Below are 13812 nucleotides of genomic sequence, written 5' to 3' on the forward strand. Positions count from 1 at the left end.
TAAAATTTATAGTCCTACTCCATGATTCTCCCTGCAATAACTTGCTGTTTCCTTTCAAATCACTCAGCTCACCTTGCATTCATGTGTGCATATGTCACATGGGGATTTATTCATGCATCTCTTCCTACTATGTTCAGGACAGAGGCAACCACATTTGCCTACTCACGATTGCAAGATCATTTGCTCACAACATCTGACAGCCAAACACTTGAGAGTCATAGTGATGTACAATCGAGTGATCCAAAGCCACAGCCTTACAGTCAGTGCCTAAGTCACCAGCAATGTGACAACTTTGACTCCATAGGTAAGAGGTGTTTCACAGACTTAAAAACAAATTAGAAGTTATTTCAACAAGTGATTACAAATTTATTTATTTTGGATTTATTTTGTCTGATAAAATAAGACTGTGATAAGTATTTAGACTATAGCAATAATGCAATAAGCAGTGACTGTGGGAAGCCCTGGAAGATAGAGGAGCCCAACACACACACACACACACACACACACACACACACGTGCACACTTTCAACAAATACTCGAAGCTTGCTAAGTGTAAAGCACTATACTAGTTTCTGGATGTACAGTACCTGGTCACAATATTATAAATGTTACTAGGCCTGGACAAAACCCAAGTTAATACTCACCAGTCACTGGCTGCGGTCCTCTCTACATGCTTTCTTGTGGGTGACAGGATAAAACACGGCAGTGTAAGCAATATTTACAGTTACAAATGTAAAGAGTTGAAAGGTAATAAAGCTTACTACTAGCAAAAATAAGGAATAAGGAAATGTGAAGTATAAATTAAACATTTTTGTACTGGAAATTAAGTATGTTCTGATTACTATATTAGTAACATGTATACATACATGTATGTGTACATGCATACCATGCAAACCAGACAGAGGTCTAAAAATTTTCCTGAAATCTGATAATAATTTAGGCTTTGTGGGCCATATATGATCTCTGTCACATATTCATTTTAGTTTTTTGTTTTAGAATTCTTTAAAAGAATAAAAAAAATTACCTCCTAGACTTTACAAACTAAAAAAAAATCAATGGATAGCCTGTTTACCAACTTCTAATTTAGAATTACAAATGATACAAACAGAAAAACAAAAACTGAGACAGCCAAGCAATGAATAAGGGCACTGCCTCTGAAAAGAAGGGGGGGGCAGGTCACCTTTGCTCCTTTAGTTCCACCTGGTTTAATAATCAAGATGTCCTTAAATATATGCTGAGAGGGTGATGCTTTCCGGAATATCTTGTGTTTTAAAAAGTGAAGTCAGGAGTGAGTGACACTTCACGCAGGACTGGCTATGGACACTGAGTGTCATATCTCTTCTTCCTTTTCTACCAGACTTATGCTCCATTCTCTAAACAATATGGCTTCCCAAACATCTGGTATTTTCAGTCAATGAAGAATTTAATGTTGTCTGAAGTAATTTTGGGAAATAAATTCAATTCTCCCAGGGGACATACATTATATTCTTAATCTTAATCTGCTGCTAATCTGGGCATTGCTGGTCACAAAATACGGTGATAAGTCTTAAAATAGAGAAGAGTTCAAACTAAGAGTTTAAAGACTTTAAAATGAATATTAGCTATTATTCTTCTCTACTCTCTAGTCTTCCTTATACCTTGAAGGAATTCCTAATCTTCTAAGAAGAGCCAAAGTATGCTGCCTAATATTATTTTTCTGTGTGTGATATAAATATTTGACTACATTAATTTGACCATTTTATTATTTATTCTAGTTTATAGTCAGTATACATATTTTCCATATATTTTACAGTCTAAATTTATTTAATCATAGCTCTAAATGCTATCTAAAAAACCTCTAAGACATTTTAAAAGCTGATTTCAGATATATAGGTAAAATACTACTAATCCCTAAATAAATGGGATGCAATTTAATTTAAATGAATATGTTAATATATGTACTAATTCATACAACAATGAATCAAATTTTAAAATGCTATTATTATTAAAGAGAATTTAAATTTTAAATGCTCCTTCTTCCAGAATGTCTTTTTTCAGTCCAAAGATGCAGGCAATGATGGCTACATGACCATGATAGCTACATGGCCATAAAAACATAGAATATAATAAAAAGTACATATTATAGGCAGTGATTCCTCAAAAGTCTGCACTATTTTTCAACAATAAAATGGGCTTTAAAATCCAACCAATTTTAATAGCTTAGGATTGTGTTTTCCTCACAAAGAAGTGTTTCACTTACTTCATGATACCCATGTTTTCACTGTGTTATAAACACAGAATTAAAATATCCACATTTTTCTGTTAGAAGTACTACATACATATTGAAATAGGAAATCACATGTTGCTGCCTACTAATACAAAAGCAGTAACCTTTCAGTAAAAACAGAGAAAGTATAGAATCCTAAAAAGGCAAAAGAAAAAAGTTCAACAGTTACTTGTAGTGAATTATATTCACTCATAACCTGGCATGCACAATAAATGTTGCTGATTAGATTTGTTCTAGGTACTCAAGTTAAGATTCAAACAACTGTTTTAATGTAGATCCAGATTTCTTAAAATTTCATTATGTTTTGGTTGGTAAGAACCATTTCTGTTTCAATAATATGCATAAGTTATAGTATCAAAATAAAACTGCTAAAGCAAGCTTGATAAAATTTTATGCAAAAATATTTGATGCCACATAAAGTAAACACAACAGAATAAAACTCCATTTCATTTTACTACTCTATGAAATACAGAATACCAATCAGTGTAACTTGCTGTCTCTACCTGATTCAATTCATCTCTCTTTTTTTTCTTTCAATGGAACAGATAGGGCATGTATTGAGCATGGAATAATATATTTAATTTATTCTATAGCACATTCAAACTAGCCTGAGGATTAAACACACACACACACACACACACACACACACACACACCCATACACTATGTGGTTAGATATATCTGAGCAAAGGAAATCTCAATATATAAATATAAAACTACTCAGACAGAATATAAGTTTGGTCTTGACTACTTTTAGCATAGAAGTGACCAAGCATTAATTTCGTCAATTAGTGACCAAGAATGAATTTGAAACTAGTTTTTATTTTGCAATACCAACATAAGGAAATAAAAGTGAGCTACAATTTTAGGGGTCTACAATTCTGGGAAACCCAGCCTAATTTGGTTCACAGTAAATATTCCTTTGAATAATCTAAGCACTTTCTCATTTTCAAATTCCATCCCCATAGCACAACCCATCAATTTCCAGTTGAAGCTCAAGAAGCTAACATCACTGGGGACTCTGATGTGTTATGCACAGAACTTTGTCCTCCAAAACTTCATGTGGAGAGCCAACATAATGCGATGGTAGAGGTCTTTATAGAAGGGCTTAAGTTAACCTGGGGTCATGCAGGTGAGCACTAGTCATGATTAATTATCACTTTTATTATTTAAAAAAAAAAGGAGGAAAAAACCTGCAGACAGACATGCAGAGGGCTGATTATCATATGAGCATGAAGCAGTCATGTACATGTCTAGGAACAGGCCCAGAAGAGAACCTCTGCTCACATCCCCAGAATGAACCAACCATGCCAGCATGTCAAGGCTGAACTTGAAACCAAACATATGTGACAACAAATTTCAGTGTTTCAAGTCATCTCAATGAGGGATTTTCCTTTTTTATCACAACTCTACTAAATTAATAAAGAACATAAGAAAGAACATTTTTTCAGGAGAGGCCTGTGAAGGATGGAGTGGAAACAAGAGAAGGCAAGGAGACTACAGATGCAGTGGCAGTTCTGATACTGTGGACAGTGAGAAACGAAGCACTGGGTAGGAAGAACCACAGCTTGCAGCAGACCTCCAAAGCATTCCTGATCTGACCAATGACATGCTCCAAGTAGAGGCTGCCCGCTGAAGGAGCCCCATCTGTTAGGATGGGCAGCCTCTGCTGCACATGCACTGGCTGGCAACAGGTTTATGGTGGTGCTCTTGTACAGAAGCTGTGATGCTCTGCTGAAGACAATTGCTGCAGATGCCTCTCCTCAGAAAACGATTCACTAAAAGTATCTGCATAGATACCCCAATTTCAAGGTCTCATTTTCTCTGAGGCTCACTGGCATTCTTTTATACTGTTCCGTCACACAACTTCTAGTATTTCTTCTTCTAATTATGGCAGTAGCATCCCAACTAGCTACTCCAATCAACCCTGGTGACCTCCTACCCACTCCTTAACCCTTTAATCTTCAGTGGGTCTCCAATTTCTCAGTGTTAGGTCATAAATCTACAATATGGCCTACAAAGGTGAGCATAAGATGAATCACACTAATTTCCCCAGCTTCACACTGCCCCTTCATTCCATACCCACTTTCTTTTCTGCACTCCAGGAGCCAAGGCCTTCTCCCAGCTCCTATGATGGTCACACTTTTTCTACCATTTAGACTCATGTGCTTCTTGAATTCCTAACTTTTCTGTGTTCATTCTCTCCTCTCCTTTTTCTCTCTCTCTCTTTTCCTTCACCCCCTTTTCTCCTCCCCTCTCCAGCTTTCACCTTCCTTAAGGAAACCCTCTGTTCCAGTTAGCTAGGTAACAGAGCCCTATTACTGGCTCCATAGTACCCATGGATCTTGCTTTCAATGCATCATAGCAAGAGGAGTTGTATCTGTTCTTACTACTATGCATATTCAGCACACATTCTGCCACACAGATGCTTAATAAATGTTAAGTAAATTGAGTGCAATGCACAGATGACCATACATCATGCACTTTCTCTGTAAAACATAGCTAAAATTTTACACTTGAGTCATGGCCTCTGTGATAAAAGAAATGTGTGAGATGAATGAATGTCTTCTGAAATGTGTCCACAGCAAAACCTAAGGGAGCGCTCCAATTCCTAATCTCAATATGGACCTCAGGAAGTGAATTACAGTCTTTCAGCCAACAATTTAAAAAAAAGTACTAGAGCATGCAAATACATGCACTCTCTCAGATCTTTAAGATTCTCATTTAGGATATTTTAAGTACATCACAAGCAACTTCTTAGTCACTTTCCGGTCACTGAAAGATAATACTCCACACCCACACTTAAAGGAGGAGGAGATCATAGCTCACATTTTCCAGTGGGTTCAGTCCACAGCTGGCTGGGCCCAAGGAAGAAAGGCACACAGGAATGGCATGATAGCAGTGCTGCGCATCCCAGGGCAGCCAGTGAGCAGAGGCAAAGGGAGCAGCTGGGAACAAGGACACCCTTCTCCCCTTCCAGGTCACTTGGAGAGACCCAGCTCCAGTCAGGCTCCATGTTTTCTCTGCACTTTCAGTCATTAAGTTCTTCACCGAGTGACTCCACTGAGGAGCAGAGCACCTCCGTGATCCATTCACCTTCCATACACAAGGAAACTCTGTGGGATATTTCTCATTGAAACTTTAACACCTGTGCTTAGGAATTTCATTTTTACCTTTTGAGTATGCAAATTCACCACACTATAGCACAGCTCTCCTTTACAGAAGAGCCAAACAGGCCTTCTGTTTTCCTTCTTTTAAATTCTGTGCATTCTACATGGATCATTTCCCACAGTAGAGATACTTCTGCCCATCTATGCTGGATAAAGTCAGTGGTTTAATCCCTTAAGATCATTATAGTTAGTCCATCTTACATAAAACGACACAGCTCTCAAGAAACGTTGAGATGTGTATGACCTCATTTTGACAGTCTCAGCTCCTTGCGACTTTGAATTCCGTTAGCTCCTTTTTGTATGTTTTTTCCTGGATTCCATTTAATAGGTTATCAGCTGCCAATGTCTCACTATCAAGGCATTGCTCAATGTATCATTAAACAGAGGATTTCTCCAAGAAGGTTTCCTATTGCTGTTCATCTCCTGTAAAACGTTCACAACTAACAACCAAGGGCCAATGCAAAAAAGACCAAAAGCATGTTAACCTATCTTTAACATACTGCAACGGTGCTTTCCTTCAGACACTTTTTGTACCTATTCCCTTCTAATTTAGCACACATAATCAGGAACTATGCTTAGATTCGTCCCTTGCTTGACAGTATTCTGGACAATAACCCAGGTTAAAATCAATACCAAGTAAGTACCATACAACTTGGATTTAAGAGGCTCTATTTAAAAGTATATGGCACATAGTTTGTTGGTCATCTCTCCATCTTTACATAGATTTCCAAGAATTCTCTCAATCCCGAAAGCTCAGGATTTCAGTCTTGCTAATCTCTGACATCTATTTCTGAAAGTGCAGCACAGATTTTCTAATCAACTTTAAAGTCCTATTTAAATAAACCAGGACTCTCAGGATTCATTCCACTTGGTCTCTGACAAGCACTATACTGTTTGGAAAGACTTACGGGCGCCGGCCGCAAAGACACACGGACACTTAATGTGAGCAAAGCAAGGGCCAGAGCAAAAGGATGCCGCCCCGCCTTGGTCTTTATTTTTATATATCGAGTCTCAGCCTTTGGGTTACTTTAGGTGAACATAACAAGATCCCATTGTATGCGTCCAAAATTAATGTTTAGGCTATACCATATGTGAGAACCTGCTAGGCATCTGGGAGCAAGGACACAAAAACAGGGTGTCCCTGAGTTACAAGTGTTCTTGATTACTCCCACAGCTGTTGCTGCCCTGTTTTATTTTTCCTCATCCCACAAGCCCTGCAGGTTATTTAGCACACCTCTATATTAACTCTTATCCCAACACTATACCCAGCTTCTTTGGACTCCTATAATCTCCTTCACTTTCCTTATTCCGTTTCATTTCACATCTACTTCCTTGATGGTCACAGTTTCAGAGGTCAGATACCATAGGGATGACTACGTGTATGTGTATAGAGATGTATATAAGTGTGTGTATGTACAGAATTTCTGCCAAAAAATGCATACTCACTTCAGGAAAAGCTTGTATAAATATTATACTATTTAATGAGACAGTCTGAGATTAATGTAAGTTACCCTTGGTTTCTGCAATTACAAGAGTTGCTCAAAGTGGTAGCCATTAGCTTCCAGATACTTATTATTTTCCTTTTCCTGAAGTGTGTGTAGAGTTCTGGTGGTCCTTATAGGTGTATGTGTTTAAAGTGCATGCATGAAATATATAAATACACACATAAAATATGTATGTGTATTTGTATAGTACTAATACATGTATATATTTATAAAGAAAACTACAAATAATGAAAATTAAAGTATAAACATAAAAGTAACAATAATGAGGGAGGGAAGGAAACAGTAAATTATTTTTAAAATACATCAGAATTGCAATTCTAGATAGAAAACGATCTTGGTAAGAATAGTCAATATTTACTTTGCATGCATAAAAACCAGAAATTCAGTTAAATGGCTTATAAACATTACCTTTTACAATCCTCATAACAATCCCATAAACTAAGTACACTTATTTTATTCACAAAAAAAGCAAGATTTAGAGAAAATTAAATGTGGGGCTGTAAATGGTACAGCTGAGTCATACCTACGGAGCCAGAGCTGGAGTGGGAGCTGGAGTTTTAAAACATTTTCTTTCCTTTTTTTTTTTTTTTGGAGTTTTAAAACATTGACCTACATGTCTTTGTAATAAAACAATTTTACTCAAGGTCACAAAATTAACTGACAAAGCATTCGGGATCCTCAATACAATGATGACACATCATACATGGCTGGATGAAAGTTTCTGTTGGAATGTATTTTTTTTGGTTCATCCTGTTTTTATGAAGTAATGACTCAGCTTCTACTTTCACTAAAAAGTACAATTACTTACTTCTCCCTTTTAGTTTTTTTGTTGTTTTTCCTTTTTGTATTTAGGTCAGGGTCTACAAGGCCTCACTGCGTGGATCAGACTCGAAGTGATTTTCCTGTTTTCAGCCTCTCAAATGCTGGGATTACAGGTGTTATGTGCCAGTCTCAGCGTGCCCCAGGGGTGGGGTCGGCACTGCAGACTGGGGACGAACGCCTGGCCCCTGTGTCTGCCTAAGCAGGCGCTTTAATCCGCTAAACTATCTGGCCAGCCCTTACCTTTTAGTTTTGACCACTGTAATGGACTCTGCTTTTTGGACACAGATGGGACTCTTTTCTTTCTTTTGGCTTAACAGAACCATGACTTTTGCTTTGAGAACAATAGTGCACAGACCCAAGGGTTACTAATGACGATAATAACTGGTGTGAACCTCTCGAAAAAAAAAAAAAAAATTTTTTTTCTTTTGCCAGACCTTGCCTCTAAAGATGAAGAAAAAGAAAGAGAGAAAGCTAGCAAGCAAGCAAGCAAGCTTAAACATATGAGATAGAAAGGGAACACCTCTGGTAGAGCTTCTAGTCAATAAAATACGAACATAGGGGCTGGGAGTCTAGCTCCATGGGAGAGCACTTGCCTAGGAGACAGAAGCCCTGGGTTTGAAAGAAAAGTTAACACGGAGGAGAGGGGAATAGAGGAGAGAGGAAAAGAAGAGATGGGAGAGAAATGCCCCCATTCCTACATCCTGCATCTGTATAAAATGCTACTGTGTAAAAACACAAAGCGGATGTAGCTCTCCTAGAGACAAAAATAAAAAATCCAGAATTCTTGCTAATTTCATAAAGCCACAACATAGGCTTATTCATATTCATGATAAAACAAAGAACAAAAGCAAAAGATCTTATACAAGTCACTTTTAACTGTGTATTATATTTATTAGAACTAACAATCTCCTGATAAAAGCACTTGTTTAGCTTATCTAAGTCACATAGGTATCTTATATTTGCCAATGTTTACTTCCCTGTTAACTCTTTCTATAACTCTTTTCAAGAATCTTGCAAACAGACTCTGTTACTAAGTCCTTTGAATCAACTGATTATATGGTTTTCCAGCAGTTTTCAATCTTTTTTTTTTTTTTTGCGGAACCGGGGATTGAACTCAGACCCTTGCACTTGCCAGGCAAGCACTTATTCTAGTGAGCTATCTCCCTGGCCCCAGTTTTGAACCTTAAACAACAAACAAAAGAGCCACAGAAATTTCCACTGACTTTTCACAGCTTTATTCTACAGTTTTTTTTCCCCCAGAGCAGAGGTTTTATTATATCCAGATAATTGTTTTTCCTCATATTTTCTCCTCAGTGATTGGGCAGCCCAAATAACAAGTTGTGTTCCTTAGAACGCAACAATGTGTACTACTCTTAGGTAGTTTACATACTGGGGTCCCACCACCAAAGTAGGATGGAAATACAACAATCCAGGTCTACCAGCACCAATTCCCTCAAAGTAAAACTGTTCTACACGTAAAGTTGGTGATAAAAATCACTGTTTTCTACTACATAAAATTATCTAGTTTCACCTACCATACTATAAACGAGACTTTTTTAAACCAAATCATCCAATCTCTAGGCTGAATTATGAACTATGCCGTGGCCCAGACTGCAACAATAAGACAGCCAATGCAGATGTCTACTGGGGGTGGGGAGCGTCAGTGCAGGGGAAGCAGTACACATATGCATGTGTAAATAAGCACAAAGCAGTTTAAATGTGTGATGAAGACTAATGAATTAATAAGAACACTAAAATATACAATGGAAGGTGTAACAGGCCACAGAAAATCAAAATTAAAAAGTAAAAGCAAAACTTCAGAGATATGAGAAGCTATGGAATAAAATAGTTTTATAATTATGCTAGCCACAAACAAGAAGAAATAAAACAAAGAACAAATAAACTTCACTTTCTATGTCATCATCACTTTCTGAAGTTAGTACAATTTAGCAATAAGTAGCAGTCATATATATATATATATATATATATATATATATATATATTTCATGAGAAAACAAGGGGCAATAATTTAAATCAATTTGACTAAAAAATCATTACTTGTGTATTATTTATGGTCACAGCATGTTTTACTCTTCTGTAAGGTACAAATTCATCCCAGTGAGAGAGTAAAAAATAAAATCATTCAAGAACTTATTGAGTAGTACACAGGAATGCCAAAAGGAGAACTCAAACTCTGGGTTCTGTAGGAGCCAGGCACTTTTCCAGGTGCTGTAACCTTCTGCTCTATCACTCTGTATGGTTGACTTTACTAGTGACGTTGATCCCTTCCTCAATATGCACATTCCATTCCCAGCCCTTGTAAGGTTTGACTCATGCCCAGATCTGACCAATACAACTTGAACAGAAGTAACTGTGCCACTGTAAGCTGAGGCAGTCAGAAGCCTGTGCATGCTCTAGTCTCGCTCACTAAGAAGACTTAAGCTGATACGGCAAAGCCATAAAATCAAAGTTAGCTAAACTGCTTAATTATCACATACAGGGGGCCAGAGAGATGGCTCAGTGGAATAAGCGCTTCCCTGGCAAGCACAAAGGCCTGAGTTCAATCCCCGGTTCTGAAAAAAAAAAAAAAATTATCACATACAGCACAACAGTCCGGGAAGACAGCCCATTTAAATGCACTATTAATTGCATTTTCAATAACGCTGGTTAATTAAGTCACACTCAGAAAGATATGTACTTCATGTTTTCCCTGCCTGTGAAAGTAAAATAAAGTTTGCTCTCAAAGTGTAGAATGATTACTACAGGCTGGGAGGGAAAATAGCAGAAGATGAATGGATGGAAACTGTATAATGAAGACCTGCATTTTTAACGTTTTTGTTTTGTTTTGTTTATAAATCATCTGTATAATGTATGACTGCCCCTCTACGCTCCAATTTATCTTTAGGCAGACATGTATATTTTGCTCAGAACTGTATTCCCGCATACCCATAACTGGAGAGTTGAACAAATACTGACTGCTCAAACAAACTCAATACTAAGTTTCATGCTCATCTCTATCACATCAAACAGGTTTTACCCCCATTTCACAAACAGAGCTAAAACTGGAGAGGTTAAGTGACTTACTAAAAATGACACAGGTAAGAAAGTGTAAGTATGGCAATGTAAACCTTGGTCTCTTTCCAATACACTACACTGAATTAAAAAAGAAAGAAAAAAATATATATATATCATACAGTGCAGGGGAGATAGCTCAATGGTCTAAGTGCCTGCCTGGCAAGCACAAGCACCTGGGTTCGATCCCCTGGTACTGCATGCCTTGCCAGCCCTGAGCACCTAGATAGCCACTGAAAATGGGTGTGGTGGCACATGCCTGTAATCTCAGCAGTGGGGAGGCTGAGAAAGGAGGATTGCTACAAGTCTAAGCTGTGTAGCAAGACACTGTATCAAATAAATAAAGATTAAAAAGAAAAATTTTAAAAGTACTACAACACAAAATAACAGTAATAATTCTCTGCATTCAATGCAGTAATTCACAAACTTAGATGAGAAACCATATAATCAACATACAAACTCACTTAAGTAACAGCCTCTAAAATGATTATTCTGACCTTAAACATTTTATGATAGGAGGAATATCTTACAGAAAGAAAAATTAGACCTTCACAATTCTTTAAGTAGCAGTTATCCTTAAGTATCTAATCCTTTCCATCGTACTGTACTGCAACATAAAGAAATAACTAACAGTTTATTCATTAGCAAAGGCTTACTCAGTTTATGCTGTATGTCACATAGAGGAAAAGAAAAGACCTGTCTCTTCTCATAGATATTATTATGTGTTCATCTCACGACATCTACCCGGTTCCTACTGTGTTCCCTGCATGTATTTTCAGTTTCTACCAAAACAATCTGATTGGTTTTTGGATCATTTGTGGACTCAAAATAGATGTGATTTCTAGCCACTGATTCATTGTAATTCAATCAAATTACATCAAAGCAATCTGGAAGTTTCATGGAGCTCAGTATAATAGTCTTACAAGTAAAATATTCTTAGTGTCACCTCATATCAATTAAAGAAACGATTTTGGCGCATTCTTCCCATTGGCACAAACAACTGATGCTGGTTGACTGTCACACATATTTGGAAATATGAATCAACAGAAACATCTACCAAAATGAGGATGAAAAGCAAAATCTGGAAGCACGAAGTATGAATACTGAGTACTGCCCAGACTTTATTAGCTTCAATCAAGCTTTGGCTGTTCGGTAGCCAAATAAATTTAGAACTTGGACTGCATGAAAGTGGCATGTGCATAGATGCTGCTGAACGAATGCACTTTTCATTCGCTGTAGTTCAGAATCTGGCTGCTCCATACTACTTGATACCAAGGCATCCAGCAGAACCTGAAGGAAAAGGCTCTATTCTCCAAGTGGTGCAACAATGAAGACAGACATGCAATGCCAATGAACATTTTTATATAGGATTATAAATAAAGCCAAAGCAAAAGGATGAACAGGAAAGGTCCATACCAAGAATAGTAACACCCTATCCATAACATACATATACATAGGAATTATACAGACAGTACTAAATGACAGTTACACGGTGAGACAAATGATTTACTTCAATTGTCTTTTCATCTTTCTTTATGTCAAAAAGAAAGTCCCAATTTGTTGACAATGAGGCTTGAACATCTGTAGATCACTGTCTAACTTGCTTTGTAACGAAGAGAAGGCCTTAATTTGTGGGTTCTTGTGAACAACAGCACCTATCTCAATCCTGTTGCATATGCTGGTGGTTCAAAACTTTATGTTCTCTTATATTAAAAATTACTCAGGGCTTCTACAGAATTTTCATTTGTATAAATTAAGCACATTAATATTAAAATAATCAAACCTAAAAAAATTTTAAACACCTATTGATTAAAAATAATTCATCAGAACAGTTTCATTTAAAACCTAAGTACAAAAAACAAAAACAGTGAAAAGAATAGCATATAAGCTTTTTTTTTTTTTTTCAATTTCTTTAATATCTGGCCTAAAATGCTAGAAGTAGAGAGAAAATAAAAAGAAAAGGTAGAATTTCATATTCGCTACTGGATTCAATCATTTGCAATGTGTTGTTTGGTTGAAGGACATAAAGTCCAGCTTTATGTAACTAGAACTTTTAGATATCAGTAGCTATTCTTTCTTTGATACTACACCAAAACTTGGCAAGAGGCACTTCCTTAATGTTAGGTGCAATGCAGAATCTGAAATGACAATCAGTGAATGCTTTGCACTCTATAAACTTGTACAAGGATGTACTATTTGGAGAACAGTTTTAATACTATAGGTCACCAGAATAGGTCTTAAAACAGATTCTTTCAAGATTCTCTGGGCCACTTGTCCAGCAACAGTGACTTATATTGCACCTCTTGAAACAGCCATTTAAAGTAAGGGATGTTAGTTTTCCATTTACATAAACAGTGACTTGTTTCCTAAAAGAAACTTCTGGTTCAAACCATCAACTTAAAAATATATGTATTCCACAATGGTAGAGTATAGATACTTAGGGGGAGAAAAAGTATAGTTTGGAAAACAAGTATTATCCTGCAAACCTTCCCTCTATTCTCATTTTATAAATGAGGATACCGCTGGACAGCTTTTCCTCAGCTGTTTGGTGAGGTCTTGACTGTAAATCAGCTCTTCAGATGCGTGGTCCCCAACTATATAGGTACAACCTAACTTTCAAAGTCCAGATTAAAGGCAATACTAGCAGAAAAAAACCTTCTGCAGGGGAATACAGACTCCTCCACTCAGCACGCTGGGGATTAGGCGGTGAGGTGTGAACCTAGACATGAAGGGCTGCACGCTCTAGGCGGCTTAACCCTCCCTCCGAGGAGGCACTGCCTCCGGCCGGTTGCCCCCACATTCTCCCCGAGGGGCGCGGCGGGGCGCAGGGTGGCCGTCCCGGCCTCGCTCACCTGACCGTCCGGACCACGAAGTACACCAGCACCGCGCCGCTCACCACCATCAGCACGGTCAGCGCCCGCTGCGTCATGGGCCTGTCACCGGGGTTGGGGCTCACCGCCAGGCCGCCCCCGGCGAGC

General features: G+C 37.7%; 1 protein-coding gene across 1 annotated transcript in view; it reads right to left on the bottom strand.

Annotated features, from left to right (window-relative positions):
• Fam174a (family with sequence similarity 174 member A) overlaps nt 1-13811 on the bottom strand; it is a gene marked incomplete at its 5' end in the record, with an annotated part of 47989 nt that extends 34178 nt beyond the window's left edge. Inside the window, one exon of the mRNA XM_023707588.1 lies at nt 13687-13811. Within this exon, the coding sequence (XP_023563356.1) occupies nt 13687-13811 (125 nt within the window). The remainder of the gene's footprint in view (nt 1-13686) is intronic.
• Nucleotide 13812: the final 1 nt, after the last annotated feature.

The sequence above is a fragment of the Octodon degus genome, unplaced genomic scaffold (genome assembly GCF_000260255.1).
Source record: "Octodon degus isolate 3935 unplaced genomic scaffold, OctDeg1.0 scaffold00009, whole genome shotgun sequence".
In the NCBI taxonomy this organism is placed as follows: domain Eukaryota; kingdom Metazoa; phylum Chordata; class Mammalia; order Rodentia; family Octodontidae; genus Octodon; species Octodon degus.